This window comes from Choloepus didactylus, chromosome 7 (genome assembly GCF_015220235.1).
Source record: "Choloepus didactylus isolate mChoDid1 chromosome 7, mChoDid1.pri, whole genome shotgun sequence".
Classification (NCBI taxonomy): Eukaryota; Metazoa; Chordata; class Mammalia; order Pilosa; family Megalonychidae; genus Choloepus; species Choloepus didactylus.
Window position 1 is genome coordinate 94,650,546 of NC_051313.1, and position 19,372 is coordinate 94,669,917.

General features: G+C 34.3%; 1 protein-coding gene and 1 pseudogene across 25 annotated transcripts in view; both read left to right on the forward strand.

Moving 5' to 3' along the window:
* The window catches only part of DST (dystonin), a 489,857-nt gene that overhangs the window by 439,435 nt on the left and 31,050 nt on the right, over window positions 1-19,372 (forward strand). For all 25 annotated transcript variants that reach the window (XM_037843232.1, XM_037843222.1, XM_037843223.1 and 22 more), the window contains 9 exons: window positions 984-1,085; window positions 6,186-6,359; window positions 7,114-7,269; window positions 9,216-9,413; window positions 9,730-9,858; window positions 12,297-12,467; window positions 13,328-13,483; window positions 13,686-13,892; window positions 16,426-16,545. In XM_037843232.1, the coding sequence (XP_037699160.1) occupies window positions 984-1,085; window positions 6,186-6,359; window positions 7,114-7,269; window positions 9,216-9,413; window positions 9,730-9,858; window positions 12,297-12,467; window positions 13,328-13,483; window positions 13,686-13,892; window positions 16,426-16,545 (1,413 nt within the window). The remainder of the gene's footprint in view (window positions 1-983; window positions 1,086-6,185; window positions 6,360-7,113; window positions 7,270-9,215; window positions 9,414-9,729; window positions 9,859-12,296; window positions 12,468-13,327; window positions 13,484-13,685; window positions 13,893-16,425; window positions 16,546-19,372) is intronic.
* LOC119541067 lies at window positions 6,447-6,546 on the forward strand (annotated as a pseudogene).

A 19,372-nucleotide genomic window follows, 5' to 3' on the forward strand; every position in this document is an offset into this window, starting at 1 on the left:
CACCACCACCATGTGCAGCCATTTGTTGTCAGGTGCTGTCAGACATAGGAGGCCACAGGCAAGACACGTGACTTACGCAGTCTCCTTGCCACTTCTAGGAGAACAACACAAATCATAGGTCCTGTTGATTGTGTTTTAGTGGCATCACCTACTATTAACTATCTGTGGCTAGATGTTCAAAGCTTCAGAAGCAAGGGAGGTGTCAAGGTTTGATTGTAAAGTAAAATGAATTTTATTTCCCAGTTTGTTGCTGAAGTTCTTTGTCAGGGTTTATTGATGATAACTTGAAAGTGCTAGATTTTTTTTCCCCTTACTGTATGGTCTTGCAACGTCATTAAAGTGTGAAATAATTTTGTTATATATTCAGAACCTGGAAAAATGTGAGCTGAGACTTTTTAGAATGTTTATGTTACCTAGAAAGAATAAGATTCTGAAGTCTTTGTTGCAGTCCAGAATAATGGTCTAAATACTAGTCATTTATATGTGCAGGATTTCAGAGCTAATCCAAAAAAACAGCTAAGGGTTAGTTGAGCCAGATATTTTGTTTAAGTGCTAAACAATAGATTTCTTGCTTATTTTAATAATCAGATTTTAATCTTTTTCTTTAAATGTATATATACTGGCTGCCTTTTAGACAGGCATAAAAGAGAACAGAGTATTTTATTCCGTAAGATTGAATTTATAAAAATATTTTCAAATGGACTTTTCTTTAAGTTCTTATATTCTAAGAGCTATTCAGGAAAGCATTACTTTTGAAAATTTGGATTCAGAATTGGAGGTTACTTCTATTTCATATTTGGGACAACCATTTCGGTATGTTGCTGCACTTAACATATTTAGTTGAACCTCTTAACTTCCCATGACATAGGCTCATTCCGTAATATCTTTGTAGATTTATGATTGCGCTCCTCTATAACACTTGAGATGTTGTAGCAATTTCAAATGTGCTATTATAGTAACACATGGACTAATATGTTTTATAGGCAATATTCGACTGGGTAGATATTGCAGGTGGTAAATTAGCTTCAATGTCACCAATCGGAACAGATCTTGAAACCGTCAAGCAGCAGATTGAAGAGCTAAAGGTATGGGTTAGGGTTAACTAATTTAACGAAGACTTCCTTGTATTTTTAAGTTCTTGCTTCACAGAGTCTTTACACAAATTTATTTCTTTAATGTAATTAAAATATTAGATTTTTATTATGAAGCTGATTTAATATTTGAAAAACTCTGAAAATAGCGCCTGATACATAGGAAGTAGTATATTGGTGCTTATTAAGTAAATGAAATAAAATACTAGTTATTTTCTTATTGTTGAATCATACATGTTCATTATAGAAAGATCAGAAAATACAAATAGCCAAAAAAAAAAAAATTTTTTTTTTAAAGCCTCCCAAAATGGTACCCTGAGGCAACCACTCTTAAGATTTGATTTCTAGTCTCTGAAATCTCCTCGTGTTGGGCAGGATGTACCGTGGGTTGTTTTTACATGTTTTTTTTTTTTTTAATTTTATTTTGAAATTAATTCAAACTTACAGGAACAGTTGCAAAAACAATGCAAACCCCATACACAGAACTCCAGCGTACCTGACCCCCCCTCCCCTGATACCCTGATCCACCAACTTGAACATCCTGTCACACCACCATTGCTTTCTTTCCCTCCCTCCCTCCCTCCTTCCCTATCATCCATCATCTATTGCTCTGTCTTCTGAACATATGAGAGCAAGCTGCACACATCCTTGAACAAACAATATAATTCACATATACAATTCCCATGAACAAGAACATTGCTTTATGCAATCCCATTAAGCGCAGCTAAGAAGTTCAAGAGATTCAACATCGATACAAAGCTTACATTCTGTATTTCCTTTTTTTTTTTTCTCATGTCCCAACTGTGTCCCTTTGAGCCTCCTCCCTCCATCCTCAGACCCCATCCAGGATCATCCTTGCATTTAATTGTCATTAGCTATTTAGACTTTTTTTTTTCTTAATTCAATTGTGGCAACAAATATACAGCCTAAATCTTCCCATTCCAACCCCTCCCTAGCATTCCATTAGTGGGATTTTAATCACATTTAGAATGTTGCAATGCTGTCACCTTCCCACCATCCATTACTAGAAGTTTCCCTTCACCCCAAACAGAAACCCTACACTCATTTAACTCCCCATTGCCTCTTCCCCCACTTCTCGTAACCCATACTCTACTTTTCATCTCTATGGTCATATTCTCTGATACTTTCTTTGTGTTTACTGTGGGGCTTAAATTTAACCTCTTAAATCTATAACAATCTTGTTTTTCTTTGATACCAACTTAACTTCAATAGCACACGTAAACTACATTCCTATACTCCTCCATTCCCCCAACTTTATGTAGTTCTTGTCAAAAATTACATATTTTACATTGAGTCCAAAACCACTGATTTATCATTACAGTTTGTGTATTTTACATCCTGTAGGAAGTAAATAGTAGAGTTACAAATCAAAAATACAGTAGTATTGGTATTTATATTTACCATGTGATCTTTACTGGAAATCTTTATTTCTTCATGTGGTTTCAGTCAATTGTTTAGTGTCCTTTCCTTTCTGCCTGCTCAGTTCCCTTTAGCATTTCTTATAGGACTGATGAAGTCCCTCAACTTTTGATTATCCAGGAGTGTTTTCATCTCCCCCTCATTTTTACCCTCCAGTTGTTTGTGAATTTTCTAAGTCTCTGATGGTTATTGACTTCTATTTGTATTCCACTGTGGTCAGAGAATGTGCTTTGAATAAGTTCAATTTTTTAAAAAAATTTACTGAGGCTTGTTTTATGTCCCAGCATATGGTCTATTCTGCAGAAAGATCCATGATCACTAGAGAAAAATGTGTGTCCTGCTGATTTGGGATGTAATGTTCTATATATGTCTGTCAAATTTCTCTATATCTCTCTCTCCTTTCTTTGTTTCTCTGTCGCTAGGACTCCCTTTAGTATCTGAAGTAGGGCAGGTCTTTTATTAGCAAAATCTCTCAGCATTTGTTTGTGAAAAATTTAAGCTCTCCGTCAAATTGAAGGAGAGTTTTGCTGGATAAAGTATTCTTGGTTGGAAATTTTTCTCCCTCAGAATTTTAAATATGTCATGCCACTGCCTTTTCACCTCCATGGTGGCCGCTGAGTAGTCACTACTTAGTCTTAGGTTGTTTCCTTTGTATGTGGTGAATTGCTTTTCTCTTGCTGCTTTCAGAACTTGCTCCTTCTCTTCAGTATTTGACAATCTGATCAAAATATGTCTTGGAGTGGGTTTATTTGGATTTATTCTATTTGGAGTTCGCTGGGCATTTATGCTTTGTGTATTTATATTGTGTAGAAGGTTTGGGAAGTTTTCCCCAACAATTTCTTTGAATACTCTTTCTAGACCTTTACCTTTCTCTTCTCCTTCTGGGACACCAATGAGTCTTAAATTTGGGCATTTTATTTTATCTGTCATATCCCTGAGATCCATTTCGATTTTTCAATTTTTTTCTCCATTCTTTCTTTTGTTCTTTCATTTTCCATTCTGTGGTCATCAAGGACACTGAGTCATTGTTCACCTTCCTCTAATCTTGTATTATGAGTATCTGGAGTCTTTTTAATTTGGCCAGCAGTTTCTTTTATTTCCATAAAATCATCTATTTTTTTATTTACTCTTGCAATTTCTTCTTTATGCTCTTCTAGGGTCTTCTTTATGTCCTTTATAACCTGTGCCATGATCTTCTTCATGTCCTTTATATCCTGTGCCATGCTCTCGTTGTTTGACTTTAGTTCTTTGGTTAATTGTGCCAAGTACTGTGTCTCTTCTGATCTTTTGATTTGGGTGTTTGGGTTTGGGTTCTCCATATCATCTGGTTTTATCATATGCTTTAAGATTTTCTGTTGTTTTTGGCCTCTTGGCATTTGCTTTACTTGATAGGGTTCTTTCTGGATATAAAAAATACCGATCTCTAATTTGTCAGATCTACAGCTTGGTGACGTACACTTTCTCTAACTAACCAGCAGATGGTGTCCGCAAGTCACCTATCCCCCTCAAGTCAGTTCTCCCCAACTTTGTCTTTGTGGTATGTGGGAATCTGATTCTTGTGGGATTCAATTGGTGCACTAAGTTTGGGTGTGTTGTTGGTGCTGTCCGCCCTGAATGCGGGGCATGTGTCTGGGTGGTTAGGGAGGCAAGGCAGCTATAATGATCAAACTTCCCAGGTGTTTCCAGAGATTTAAGGCTGTTGCAAGAGTCTAAGCCTTCATTTCAGTCTTGCCACAGATTGTCTCTGCCGTTGACCCACAAGTCCTTGGTATTGGCGTAGGGTCCCTGGGATTTCCGAGCGGGTCCCCTTTCTCAGCTGTGCTCTTCCAGGACTTCTGCTGAGGGAAGGTTGTGCCACGTCACAAGTGCACGCTGGCCCTCCAGGGAAGCCCTGGGCCACTGGGCTGTGCAGGGGTGTTCCCAGCCTGTCGTTGCAGAATGCAGACTCCTGGTTTCACCAAATGCACGGTCCCTGTGGATTTAGCAGACCTTGGCATCGCTGGAACTGGTGTTCTGGGTCACTTTCTGGCTTTTATCTAGTATTTTTCACGGAGGTGTTTTTTTGCCCTGTCTCACCTAGTCACCATCTTAGGTTCTCCTTACTGTATTTTTAAAGACAGGTAGATCACACTGTAAGGATTTTTTTCTAACTTGCTTTTCTTTTTTTCCACTAGTATATTGAGTATATAGTTACCAGTACACATACAGCAACATTTTAATTTTCTTCAGTGTGGTCTGAGTAATTTATTTATTCTAACAGGCTAAAGACACACGCATGATATAATAATGTTTCCCAAAATGATTGTTTATTTTGTAAATGTTTGTTGTTTTCCCATCTGCTTTGCCCTGTAATTTTTGCATTTGTGGCTTTTGATCTCCAGCTGTGAAAATGGCTAACCTCTTTCCTCTTTGAATTCTTCATTTGTCACAATGGAATCAGCTGTTTCCTTTCTAATTTTGAACTCCAGTCCTCAAAGACATTTCATCATCTTCGATGAATTTCACTTAGATTTTTACATAAAATTATTATTTGGCTTTGAAATTATAGCCTCTTTATCTGTAACTATGACATAGATTATTTCATTTGGTAACAAATTTCTTTTTCTTTTTGGGAATTTTATTATTGCCATCCTTAGATTGAGAAATTTTTTTACTTCATCTTGTAGTATAGCCAACAGGTGATATACTTTACGTACAATCACAGATGTGGGGGACAATTTATTTTGGATACTTAAAGATACCTCATTGGTTTTCATATCACAAACTGGTTAGCATTGCTTACTCTGAAATCAGGTTGCCTGAGTTTAGGCCCTACCCATCCACTTACTAGTCAAAAGTCACCTCTGCGTCCATAGTTTATGAGGATAAAATCATTTTCCTTATAAATTTGTTGAGAATACCTTGCACATAGCAATGATTCAGTACACCTTAGTTATTATTTTTATTGTTACTTTCATATGTTTGAAAAAACTAGGGACTGCTCAGCCGTTAATTATTTATTATTGCAGTTTAAAATCAATAGGGTGTTTTACCAGGAGCAGTTTCCTGTTATGAGCAACCATTTGCTAACCTGTTAATTGGCAAAGCTAAGATTTAAATATATATCTCAGTAACTTAGGAAAAGAATATTATTATTCTGTGTCAGGAATGGGTGAGGCACAAGAATAACATTATTAATGAGCACAGCACAGCTGAGGAAGGCATAAAATTATCAGTTGATGCAAGATGTGTATATGTTGTAGAGCAGGAAATGATTACTTTGAGTTTCTTAGAGATAGCTTTTTCTGGGTTTCATATAAGTTGATATATGTTTGATTTATTCCCTATAATTTCAAAGCTCAATTATTGAATGCATGTAATTAGGCTTCCAAGTAAGTTTGGTCTTGAAATTAGGTAATTTTTCACTGTTAGAGAACAAAAGTGGAGTATAAAAAATTATGAATAGAAACATCTTTCCATCAGGCAATATTGATGTCCCTTATCTGTTTGTCTAGAATTTTTTATTAATAAACTCTGTATTACATTTTTATTTCTCTTCACTTCCCCTGATAAAAAAAGTGTGAATTAGAATAAAGATAAAACCCATAGAATTTTTTTGTTTAAAATTACTAATTTATAAAACATTTCTCTTGTATATCTCCTTTTTTTTAATAGCAATTTAAGTCAGAGGCCTATCAGCAACAGATAGAAATGGAAAGACTGAACCATCAAGCAGAGCTTTTGCTGAAGAAAGTAACAGAAGAGAGTGACAAACACACTGTTCAAGACCCATTAATGGAACTGAAATTGATATGGGATAGCCTGGATGAAAGAATTATCAACAGACAGGTAAATACCAAGACTTTTGTTAAGAAGTTGCAAATTTTCAATTTCATGTGTTAATGTAAAATAATGATTAAAATTAAGGTTAAGTGTTTGCTTTGGCAGCATATCTACTAAAATTGGAATGATACAGAGATTAGCATGTCCCCTGTGCAAAGATGACACACAAATTCATGAGATGTTCCATATATTTTTGGAAATGGATGGTGGTATTGGTAGCACAACATTGTGAACATAATTAACAGCACTGAAATATACATCTGAATGTGATTTTTAAAAATCCATGGGACTACCCTATCAAACAATGAACCTTAAATCGTGGAGTATAGTTAATAGTATAATTCTTGAAAAGTGCTATCATCAATTGTAACAAATATTCCACAATAATGCAAAGGTGTTAATTATAGAGTGGTATATGGGAATCCTGTATTTTATGCATGATCTCTAAACTCACAACTTCTCTAATAAGGAAAACAGTAGAAAAACATTAAGATCAAGCAGTTCTGGAGCACAAACTTTTGAAGACACTAAATTCCCTTGTTTCATTAGATTTCTTCCTGCCTCTCAAGTTCCATTTTAAACTACAGAAAAGAGATACAAACTTAAAATATACAAAGGTATGATGATTAGACCTCAATGGATATGCTTATGGACTTATGCGCTATGAAACGATTGTTTTTTTACCTCTGTTTTATAGATGTATATCATTCATAATATCAAATTCATAAGTGAATTTCCTTTCTCTCCACTTTTTCTGTAGCATAAGCTGGAGGGTGCTCTGTTAGCTCTGGGGCAGTTCCAACATGCTCTGGATGAGCTTTTGACATGGCTGACAAACACCGAGGGCTTGCTAGGTGAACAGAAACCTGTTGGAGGAGACCCTAAAGCCATTGAAATTGAACTTGCCAAGCATCATGTATGTATTTGTTATTGCATGTTATGTTTCGTCTCTATGCAGAGTTTATCCTGATTTTCAGCCATCTTTCTTAGACTTTAACATTTGAATTAATAGTGGTATCTTCAAAGTCCTAAGTCCAAAACTTAAATAAATTTTACTTGATTATCAAATAGAAGTGTTTCATTGTTATACATGTTTATAGCATTTTTAAAATAAAAGTAGGGTTTTAGTTCAAGATGTTAACTTATGGCTTTTGACTGTTCTTGTTTCAGTTCCCCTTCTATATACTTTTCACCAAAGTAATTGTCCCATAATTTAAATTCTTCTTCCTCTTTAACCTAGTTCTGTCTGTATAGTCATGTCAGAACCTTATCTTAAATTGGAAATTAGTATTTATTTTGTACCATTAATGTTTAGATAGAAACCTGCTTCATTATTTAATGTCCACACTATAGTTTTGCCAAGAGAATCAAAGACTGGTTAGACTGACTTTGTAAAAACAAACTAATATTTATTCTCATAGTGGAAGTTTTAGAGAAAATGCATTTACATTTTCGTAAACTTTGCAATTGTCTTAAATTGCATCTGAGTCATCCCAGCACTGTGGCTGGAGGAAGGGAGGAAATGTTTTCATCCTTCTCCTGATTTCTTCTCCTCCTTCTCCTGGACTCTGCCTTGTATGTTTGGAAGGATGAATTTTACGAAATTATCTTTTATTGACCATGAGAATTTGAACGTTTGCATTTTGAAAGTGATTTCTGTGTCTAACATATCTAAGTACATGCTTCTATAAAGATAACCTCTCACTCAGTTGATTTGGTAAACCTTTGAAAAACACCGCCTCACCAGATGCCTCAGAAAACGAGTGAATATAGTCAGAGAAACATGATCTCAGATGGTTCCTGCTCTTTACTAAAGATCCTGTCTGGTCTGGATTTCCCTCCAGATGTGTGATGTCTTACTAGGACCAAGAAATGTTCCTTTTCTTTACTGTTGCCAACTCTGAGTCAATAAGTACAGGGTAGGATTATGATCGACTCTTACTAAGATTAGAGACAGTTTTCTTCTGGTTTCCAAAAATGTAAATGTTGTCTTCTTAAAAGGAAACTATTACTGAGGCTGTGTTTATTCTTTAAAATGTAATTCTTTTCAGTATAAGAAATTATTATTATTTTTTTTTTTTTGGCTTTGGGGTTACTTTCTGTACTTGTCCCAGCCATAGTGTATTTAAGTGATATTAATCTGTTCTTAAATTTCCACGGTGTAAAAGAAAGGCATTATTTACTGGGATTTATAGTAAGCATTTCATATGTGTATTTTCTAACGAAAGGAACATGAAACCTTGGAATGCTGTGTTTGAGTATCCCTGATATGTGCAATGAAATCTCTTTTCCTGAAGGATTGCGGCCTTCCAGGATCCTTGTCAACTTAACTGTTAATTCTAGTGCCTCTTCAAACAAGGGAAAATAAAAGGATGTTTTATGGTCATTATTTTTCCCATTTCATAATACTAATTGGAAAATATGGCACTATGCATCTTAGAAGTGTAATAATTTCATATTTGAAAATTAATATATAGGAATAAAAGTCTTTTAAGTTAATTACTTAAGACATGAAAATTGATTTAAATTCAATTAAAATGAGCTTGGATCAAATGAAAACTTTTGGAACCTTTTAATGATAATCTCTAGATAATGTCATGAATTGCAAGATTATTCTAATGGAAGAACTTGGAAAATGTTCTCATGTAATAATGTTAGTGGATGTCAGTAGATGGGTGTTATGTCCAGAGGAGGTGCAAAGTTAAGGCAAAGGAAAACCATCATTTTAAAACTTCATTAGTATTAAAATTCTTTGTTTATAATGTTTTTGTTTCAGAATGTTTCATAACCAGAAAATAAAGCAATTGCATTTAACACATGTTAACATATTATGAATTCATAGTGTTATCTTAATATTTTTAGGTTCTCCAAAATGATGTTTTAGCCCATCAGTCCACAGTGGAAGCAGTTAATAAAGCAGGAAATGATCTAATTGAATCAAGTGCAGGAGAAGAAGCAAGCAACCTTCAGAACAAGCTTGAGGTTTTAAATCGACGCTGGCAAAATGTTTTGGAGAAAACAGAACAAAGGAAGCAGCAGCTGGATGGTGCCTTGCGCCAGGTGAATAAGAGAATACATTCCAAAATTTTCTGTAGTGTTCAAGACCAAAATAGCATGGTTTAACAGACTCTTGTTTAATTCTTATACCTCAAGGAGAGAAGTAAAGATAAGTGGGATAAAGAATAGAATGGAACTCTAGTTCTTAGCCTAATACTCTTATCTCCTAGAGCTCTCCTGATGGGCAAGGCAAATCTAGTGACACCTGGCTGTGCTTAAGAATCAGAGGGGTTTAGCAGCCTGGGATTGTTCGAACATTGTCTTATGCTTCAAAGAGACAGTGTTTATGGCCTAAACTTAAAATTCTCAATCACTTCAGGCCAAAGGGTTCCATGGAGAAATTGAGGATTTGCAGCAGTGGCTGACCGAAACAGAACGTCATCTCTTGGCATCCAAACCTCTGGGAGGGTTACCGGAAACAGCCAAGGAGCAGCTTAATGCCCATATGGTGAGTACATTTTTTCTTACAGCTCTCGATTGACATTAAGAAACTGACCCTTTTGTGTAACAAATAAATCACGGGAGTAGGTTTTAAACGATTTACAGTTTTGTAGCAGAAACCCCTATCTATAGTATGCTAAATCCCTATGTATAATGCTAAAAAGATCACCATTCGTTGTTTGAATTTTTCTAGTCAGAACCTATTCTATATTGCAGAGGTTAGTGTGTCAGGATATGAAAAGAGGTTTTAGAAATCTGTATTTTTCAGAAGCAAGCCTTTCCCCATAAAAATGGATAAGCCTATATGGGTAGTAATATAACATGGTTTAAATTAGAAACTGTTGTGCTCTGAATGGAAAGAAAAATCCCCCAAGTAATCAGAATAGGTTTTTAATAGTATTGTAAACTTTTGATAATCCCATCTAGTCTCATGGAATGCTGGAACATGTGTTCTTGTTTTGGTAAACATAAATTACTTGCTGGTTTGTGTGTTTGTTTATTTTAATGATTTTAGGGTTTTATCGTCAACTTATGCCTCCACCAGATATGGACAAGGGAAAGCTTTTGTTTGTCCTGTCTGAAGTATTGTGCCTGTAGGCCACTCCCATCCAGATTCTGTTGTGCTGTCAACTCTTTAGAATGAGGAGGAAAACTGTATGAAACTTGGGACTCTGGCTTGATTCATAGAAATATGGACCACTTTTGATTTACTGACATTTCTTATTCATTTCCCATTTATAAATCAGCTCTAAAAGATCCAATAGAAACAGTCTGTTTCAATTTTTGAAAACTATTCCTCTAATATTTACAGTTGTGAATTTTGTGAATTTGCATCAGAAACTTTTTTTGAATATTCAAATACCAATGATTAATATCTTGAGAAATTAACTTAGTTGTACTTAGGGATTTGTAAAAGAATCTGCATTCTCTAGTAGATGTCTAATGTTGTAAAATCTTCAACTGCACTTATGTGGAAATAATTTTGAATTTGGTGTCAGAAAGGAGGTATTTTGTAGATGTCGTGAAGAAATAAAACCAACAGTGACAGCAAGGCAACGTCTTAGTCATTTCACGATTGCCATGAACAGTTAAAATAAATCCAGTATAGAATGTTCAGGAATCCTTTAAGGTGTATTCATTGTGTTAGAAAAGTATCATGAGTGTATGATTTTTGGTGCCACTAGAGGCCAATTTGTTTCACTGAAAAAGTAACTAACTAAATAATAACTTTAGAGTGCTTGCCTTCGTTCTGCAAAAAAGTCTGACTGACTTCTCCAAGTAGCTCCATATTTTCCAGAAAGTACTGTATAACTTTTGCAGAATCCATTAATTATAAGTTTAGTGAACCCTTGAACAAATACATACTTGGGATTATTCTCTATTACCATAAATATTAAAAATGTGACTTTAAATAAGAACTTGGAAAGAAACAACTTATCTTTAGAACACTTTACTTTTAGGAAAATACTGTGTATCAGCTTATTTGGTTTGGTTGGGATATTTAAAATGAATTTGCTATAATCCAATATAATTTAGCAGTTTACAGAAATCCCTTGATTTAAAGAATTTTAAAGAGCTATTGATATTTATAACACCTGTTTCAGTAGTGTTCTTTTGATTTGGTTGTCTTAGAAACAAAACTAGAAAACCTGGAATATTTTCATTTCCTGAGTTTTTAGCTATATTTAAAATTTTTGTTTTAGAATTAAAAGCTTAATAGGTGAATATTGGAAAAATGTTTAGAAATTGGTTGTTTTCCAAAAGGCTTAAGGCATTATAAAGTTTTGGGGTGATAAAAATGTTCTGGAATTAGATTGTAGTGATGGTTGGCCACTATTGTGAATATACTAAAATCATTGAATAGTACACTTTAAAAAGGTGAATTTTAAGGTATGTGAATTATATCTCAATTGCAAAAAAGAACTAAAAGGTTGAAAATGTTAATGAGACCTAGAATATATGAATTTTAAGTGGGAGCTAACGTTTGAGCCACATTATAATTGAAGCAATGGAATAGAGCTGGCTTCACTTTTTAAATGAAGTTTAACTTTTACTTCATTGGTCTTAAATTGTGAATTTGTTTAAGCAATATTTTCTTATAGTCACTATAGAAGATACATACTGAAAGTTTTAAAAGTGTTAATAATGACAATATTCAGAGTACCAGAAGTTTGGCTTTTGTGATTTCAAAGTTTGAATATTTCTTCACAACCTTATCTTGATTGGATGGATTTATGATAGAAGCCCTATTTCTGAGATTTCTTGGTGAACGGGATATGACTATTGGATCAGGTATTGTTTCAACATGTGAAATGTTGTGTCGGAGTTCATATGCCAGATAGAGATGAAAAGATGTTAAGGTCTTGGGACTGATAACCTGGAAAAATAGAACTCTTAGATTTTATTCTCTTAAAGGTTATGTAACTTGGGGGTATTTCAATTTAGGAAGTCTGTGCTGCCTTTGAAGTTAAAGAAGAAACATATAAGAGTCTTATGCAGAAAGGCCAGCAGATGCTTGCAAGATGCCCCAAATCTGCAGAGACAAATATTGACCAAGACATAAATAACTTGAAAGAAAAATGGGAATCGGTGGAAATGAAGCTCAATGAAAGGAAAGTATGTGCTTTGATTAATATAATATAATCAATGTTTTACTTGTTTTATTTCATGGATTTTGCCTGATTTCTGAATAAAACTATAAGGAGTAGAATTTTTATTGATCCATTTTTAAGTTTTATTTATATACAACCAGAGGATTTATGGGCTCAGTCTTCACATAGGAGAACAGAGTTAACACAGATCTGTTCAGATGAACATATATTGTAGAGCAAGGATATCTCAGGTGTATTTTTAAATAATTCTATCCTAATGCCACACTTATTAAGCAGATAGCTGTGTGTATGGGAAGAAAGAAAGATCGAGAGAGCAAGATATTTGTATATATATTTTAAAAACACATAACATGAGAAAGAGACTAACGTTTGTTAAATTGTGAATATGTTTTTCTTTTTGTCATATTTTTAAACCACAGAATCAATAATCTAAGAAATCTTAATATTACTGTTTTAATTCTGTAAAAAAAATGATAGGCTAGTAATACTAAATTGCATACCATCAAACTGATAGAACACAACATATATTTCATAGTTTTGATGCAAAAATTAATTGTCTGAATGTCAATTTTTCTTTTTAAAACTCCGTTTTGTAATTGGGTTCTGTGGTTGAATGCCAAAAAGACAATTTTATGTATATTGAAATTTTATAACAGTGAGATGCTTTTCATTATACTTAAATGGGGTTAGTTTGTCAGTATTTCAGTGAAAGCCCATTACATTCATAAACTGTTTAGTTAATATAGATTATGAATAAATAGGGATGGAAAGGAAATCTGCCAGAGAATGGTTAAACTGAAAAAAAAAAAAAAATAAGAACAAGCCTCTTAATCTCATGAAATACTAAATAATCTGTCTTTGCAGACTAAACTGGAAGAGGCCCTCAATTTGGCAATGGAGTTTCACAATTCTCTCCAAGACTTCATCAACTGGCTTACCCAGGCTGAACAGACTCTAAATGTAGCCTCTCGGCCAAGTCTTATTCTAGACACAGTCTTGTTTCAAATCGATGAACACAAGGTATGTAGTGACTCACACACATGAATAGTGTTCTCCTTTCAGATCTTTTAGAAACTGGGCTGTTTAATGTCAAAAACATCAATTTTTGGTAGTTTGAAAACTTTCTTTTGTCCTTTAAAACAATTTCAGTTTATGATACCATTTGTAAGATCAGTTTCTCACTTGTCTCTATTTATGTCCTTTTTTTTTTTTTTGGGTAAAGGTCTTTGCCAATGAAGTGAATTCTCACCGTGAGCAGATAATAGAGCTGGACAAAACTGGAACCCACTTGAAATATTTTAGTCAAAAACAAGATGTTGTCCTAATTAAGAATCTGCTTATCAGCATACAGAGTCGATGGGAAAAAGTGGTTCAACGATTAGTAGAAAGAGGAAGATCTTTGGATGATGCAAGGAAGAGGGCCAAGCAGGTGAATGTTTATAAAAACTCTGAACCAGGCACAAATAAGTTCTAGATATTAAAATATATATTATGTTATTATCGTGCTTTTATTGCAGGCTAACTTAGGTGTAACAAATCAACAGCACAGAGCCAGGGTAGTTATTTTATAAAAAGGCTGTGGCCTTAGTTTGGGTGCTGACATCCTGGCAACAGCTTCAGGTTCTGGGGACTAATCTTGAAAAGACTGATTATAGCTTGACTTTACAGATGGCCATTATCATTAAGACCCCAAAAAAACACATAATTTTTGCTATTGGGCTTTTGTTTTGTTTCATTCTGTTGCTCTTCCCTTTCATCCTGCACTCTCATACTCAAAGTGAGGTATCATAGTTTATTATATTGCTACCTTTCCCTAACTCTTCACATACTATCAGAGCTGACAGCCAACATTTATTCTTTCAGGCAAAGGCTTTCTGAAACTACAAATTCTGTGTCTGAGTTGGTTGGCACTCCTCACCTCTATGAATCTGTGCCCTTGTTAATGAAGTAATAATTTCTTCTCTAATGTTTTGATATAGCTTCATCCCACTTGGACATTAATTGTGTGAATCTTTCTAGGCTGCATTTTTTTTTTAATCTAGAGACTCTCACAAGGAATTTTCCTTACTCTTTCTACCAGCGTTCCCATTCTAGACTAAACAAAGAGTAGTAAAATGATGTGTCTCCGTGCATCTCTGTACTCCAGGAAAGAGAGAAATGTACCCACCTTGCTTGGCATGTATCTTTGATTTTTTTCTGTAAACAGTATAATATTGATGCTGAATTTGATAATTACCCTTTTTACCCCATTTAGTTGTGTTTTCCTAGCACTGGTGGTATGCTCTATTGTTTTGGGAGGCTAGCTCAGTTGGGTGATGCGAAAGATGTCATAGTAGTCAGTGTTTCAGTGTCTAAAACTATCAGTATAAATTTGTCAAAGGCTTTGGAAATAACTGTTACAAGATTGCATGCCATATATCCTTTTTTGAGTGGAAGGTGTAATATTTGTTATAAGTGAGTTTCTGGAATAGACTTGGTCTCTAATGTTTCCTTAAGACAGAATTAATTCTGAACTTGCCTTTTTTCTCTCCGCATATGTGACACAGTGCCATCTGTAGTACAGGCATTTCTTGAGTTTATGAACAACTAATTTATAAAAGTCTCTGGATTCCAGTAGCCAATTGTCCACCGTCTTCCTCCTTTCACCATTTTAATCAATTTTATTTTTCTCATTTTGTTTAATTAACTTTTTAAGTGTTTTCTATTTCCAGGGCAAATGTCTAGCATTTTCTCTATTTATATGGTTTAAAGATACTTTAAAGGAGGCCTAGCCTTAGAACCAGTGCATTTATAACATTGGACTTACCATCCGACTGTTATAATACATGATATTTGCAGTCAGACTACTCAACAGCATGACCAGCTGCTTCTTTCGTTTCTTTCTTACTACTGTAATATCTCAGTTTTTGACTCAGATGTTGATCGTAGTCCTCTGACTTTGGCAATTCATGTGCCTATTCTGGCCGCCATTGTCTCATGTTTAAATTGAGGAGAGTTGTGGGAGGGATGTACCAGAGAGCAGGTTTATGATGAGATGATCTCTAAGGAGCCCTTACAGCTTTGTGATCCTTTGATCTTACTGTGCTCTTACTGTTAAATGTCTTTTTGTTACTTCAATATTAATGTGCTTTGGTATACGACAGGTTTTATTTGGATTATTTAAGTTTTTTGTTATGTATTTGTTCATGTAAGTTATTGTGGGAAATAATTTATAACCAATTTCGCAATTTGGTATCCGAAAGTAGTATCCACTAGCACTTTATGGTAAATAGAGAAGGGATTATGCCTGGAATGAAATAGATAGCATCAGATTATTTGAAACATCATCGATGTTGAAGAGAATTATATTTTGTTAGACCGCAAGTAGTGTGGGTGCTCTTACATATAAAACATACGTGAGTCATGGGCAATAATTTGAGGATTTCGATAGCAGCAATAAAGATGTGAAGCAGCTTTTGTATTAAATATGAGTGCCTATTTTTGTTCTTGCTACTTTTTAAAACCAATTTTTAAACTTTATCCTGTCTCCTCCCTCTTTTTGTTCTTTTTTCTTAACATAGGTATTAAACAACTTATGTAAGAAGTAAAACCAGTCTGTCAAGAGACAGCAGTGGACAGAAAAAAAAATCCAAGGGTTTCATAATTATTAAGCAAAAGAAAGGGGTGAAAGTTCTCCCTGGTGATCCCTAACCTTTTATAGGCCCGTTTGTATTTTCGTTAAAGCTGAGGTGTTTGAATGAATTATAACAGAGTGACCATGGGGCACACCATAAATGCTAGGTATTATCAAGATGTTTTGTAATCTGCTGACAAAAGTATTACTTTTTTCCCCTTGAGGGGAAATTTTGAGTTAATAATTTTCAGTATTTCTATTAATATTAATTTGTTTTAAAATATGCTAGTTTTCAAATACAGTGTAGGCTTGAAAGTTTTTTGGACAAAGATGTGTATTTCTTTTTCAGTTCCATGAAGCATGGAGTAAACTTATGGAGTGGCTAGAAGAATCAGAAAAGTCTTTGGATTCTGAACTGGAAATCGCCAATGATCCAGACAAAATAAAAACACAACTTACCCAGCATAAGGTGAGTCTATAATTACGAAAAGCATACGGTAGAGCTATAATTATTAAAAGCATGCTGTCTTATTATATGTCTTGCGATCAACTTAAAATTATTATTTGATCTTGTATATATTTATCACTAGAGAAAAAAGGCTATCCAGTGTGGACCTGTATTAAATTTAAATCCAGCTGCCCTTCACATTGGCCAAGTGGCCATGATGTCTTTCCGGTGACCTTTCATTAATGACTCCAGGGTTAATTGTTAAAAAAAAAACATACAAAGTTAAAACTGGAAGTTTTCTATATTCTAAAACATATAAGCCTTTATTGTTTTTTGAACATTGCCATTCAATTTTTAACGACAACTGTCTTGTAATTTGTTTCATAGACTGAATGTCCACCTTAAAAATAATTCTGTATTAAAAAGTAATGGCATCTTTCCATGAAATAATTTTTTTTGCCATTTAGATTCTTTTAAAGAGTAAAAATTTGTTGCCCTACCTAAATTGTTACTTTATTGTATATGTGTCTGTATGTGTATAAAATTCCATCCCTTCCCACAAAGACATATAGACAGTGGCTTCCATGTATATATGAGAAGCATACAGATGCATTTTAAAATATTTTTTTACCGTTTATATTTTATCCTCTAGACTCTTTTGACTTTGGGTCTTTCTATCATACCATTTGTAAGTGATAATCAGCCACCAGGGTGAAAATGTGGGTTCTAAAGAGAGTGGTTCTTGCAAACACAATTTTACAGTTTTAGGCATCTACATGTAAATCATTGCTTGGAACATGATGGTTTAAAAGCCTGGAGAAAATTGGGGCAATCTAAGATTTATCATCATCAGAAATTCTAGTCATCACCTTTACACAGGCTGGTGGCTTCCATCCATGGATCCAACCTCAGAGTTACGATCGAGGGTGATGGAAGGAAACATTGAGCACCTGTTCTTTGAATAGAGTGAGGGCTTAGGACTGGCTTATTCTGCTGGTCCCTGCTACCAGTGAGCTGCCACCTCCAATATTGGCAACACAGTGGCTGAATAACACCTTCCTTCCCCTCTGATAGAAAAAGGAGAGGCTCTTTCTCAAAATAGAATATCTTATTTGAACTTGAGCATAGCTCATCTAGACTTATGAAAGTTTATTGCATATTAAAGCTGGAGAATCTAGAAATAGGAATATGGAGAGAACTCTATTAGTTCATTTTCCTAGTGTGACCTATTGCCAAAGTCATCATTTCTCTGAGATAAAGATACAAGATGATCCATTAAACCAGTTTTAAAAGAAGTCTCATCTATTCATCATTTGGGTACTTTTGTCTTTAAAAAGCTGTAATCTTTCCTACAGTCAACTATAATATATGCCTGCTGTGTAAAAAAAGTATTTGTCCATAACTGTGACTCTATACAATAGCATTCTGTTTAGAGTAGAATAACATGCAAAAATAATAAATACAGATGAAGTGCCAAAAAAGTATGATATGTGGTGTTTATTGCTAATAAGTTCCCGGGTGCAGTTGCCTCCTAATATAAGAAAAATAAATAGCTCAATTATATTGAAATACTTAAAATACGTAGCTTTCAGAAGCAATGATAACTTGTTAGAAAAAGGTGTCCTTAAGTTATTTGCAAAATAGCACATTTGCATAGCATTTTACAGCTAACAAAGCTTCCAGATTATATATATTCTCTTTTGATCCTCAGAACAGTTTTGTGAAGTGTGTAGGTTAGCTAAGACTCTACTGATGAGAAAACTGAAATGTAGTAGTACTAGAGGCAGCTCTAGAACCCAAGGTTTCTGATTCCACAAGATCAGCACTTTTTCCACTAGGTACATTGCTTCTTACAGAATAATAAATTACTAATATCTTGTTCTTATGTAAAATTATGTTTTCTAGTCATATAAGAATCTATGTCTTTGTATTAGGTAGTCACATATGCATATTAGAAAAACAGCTGACTTTAGAAATTGTTAGTGCTTTGTAGATACCAATTAGCAAAAATAAGAGTTTGCTGTGTTTAACACAGAGTATCTACAAAAAATGAGCAAAATATGCAAAGGATTTTTAGTGGTTTGATGGAATTTAAATTTTATCATCGTGTTAACTGTCTTGTGTTTTACCATATATGCCAATTATATATCAGCAATCCTGAAATAAATAAAAGATGGAGCTCTTCATCTAGAAAAGCCAAAAAACAAAACAAGTTGTACATTCTGGTTAGAGTTACATATCTCTTCTCTGTTAAACATCAAAATTTGACACAGTTACTTTCTTACCTTTAAATTCAGGAGGCCTACCTGGTATATGAGGATTAATAATGTTAAGCTTCACTAAAACAATCTGTTCTACGAGTTTAGAGTAACAGAAAATTTGTGGCTGCAGAATTGGCTCTCCAAAGTTCTTTGATTCAGTTCAGAAAAGACCATCTTAATGTTATTCAAGTGAACTCCTTAGCTCCATACACAAGATGTTGCATACAGAGCCATCAAAATCCAGGAATTCAGCCTGTTGTGAAAACAGAACTTAAGTCAGACACACAGACCTAAATTCTAGTATTTTTCTTAGTACACAGAGGATATGCAGGTAGTAAATTAATTGATTAAAGGTGTTTCTATGAACACTTGTATTTTTACACATTCTATGTAAAAGTATGTTTATAGATATACTCCTTGTAATCAATCATTCTTCTTTAGAGCTGGCAGTTATGGAAGGTAGACCTTTTTTTTCTGTTATTTGGAAAACCTCAAACTTAAAATATTCTTGGAACATAATGGGAAGATAAAAAACATTCTTTGAGGCCTTTCAGATACTGTGTCACAAGCTCTTCCATTTCAACAAG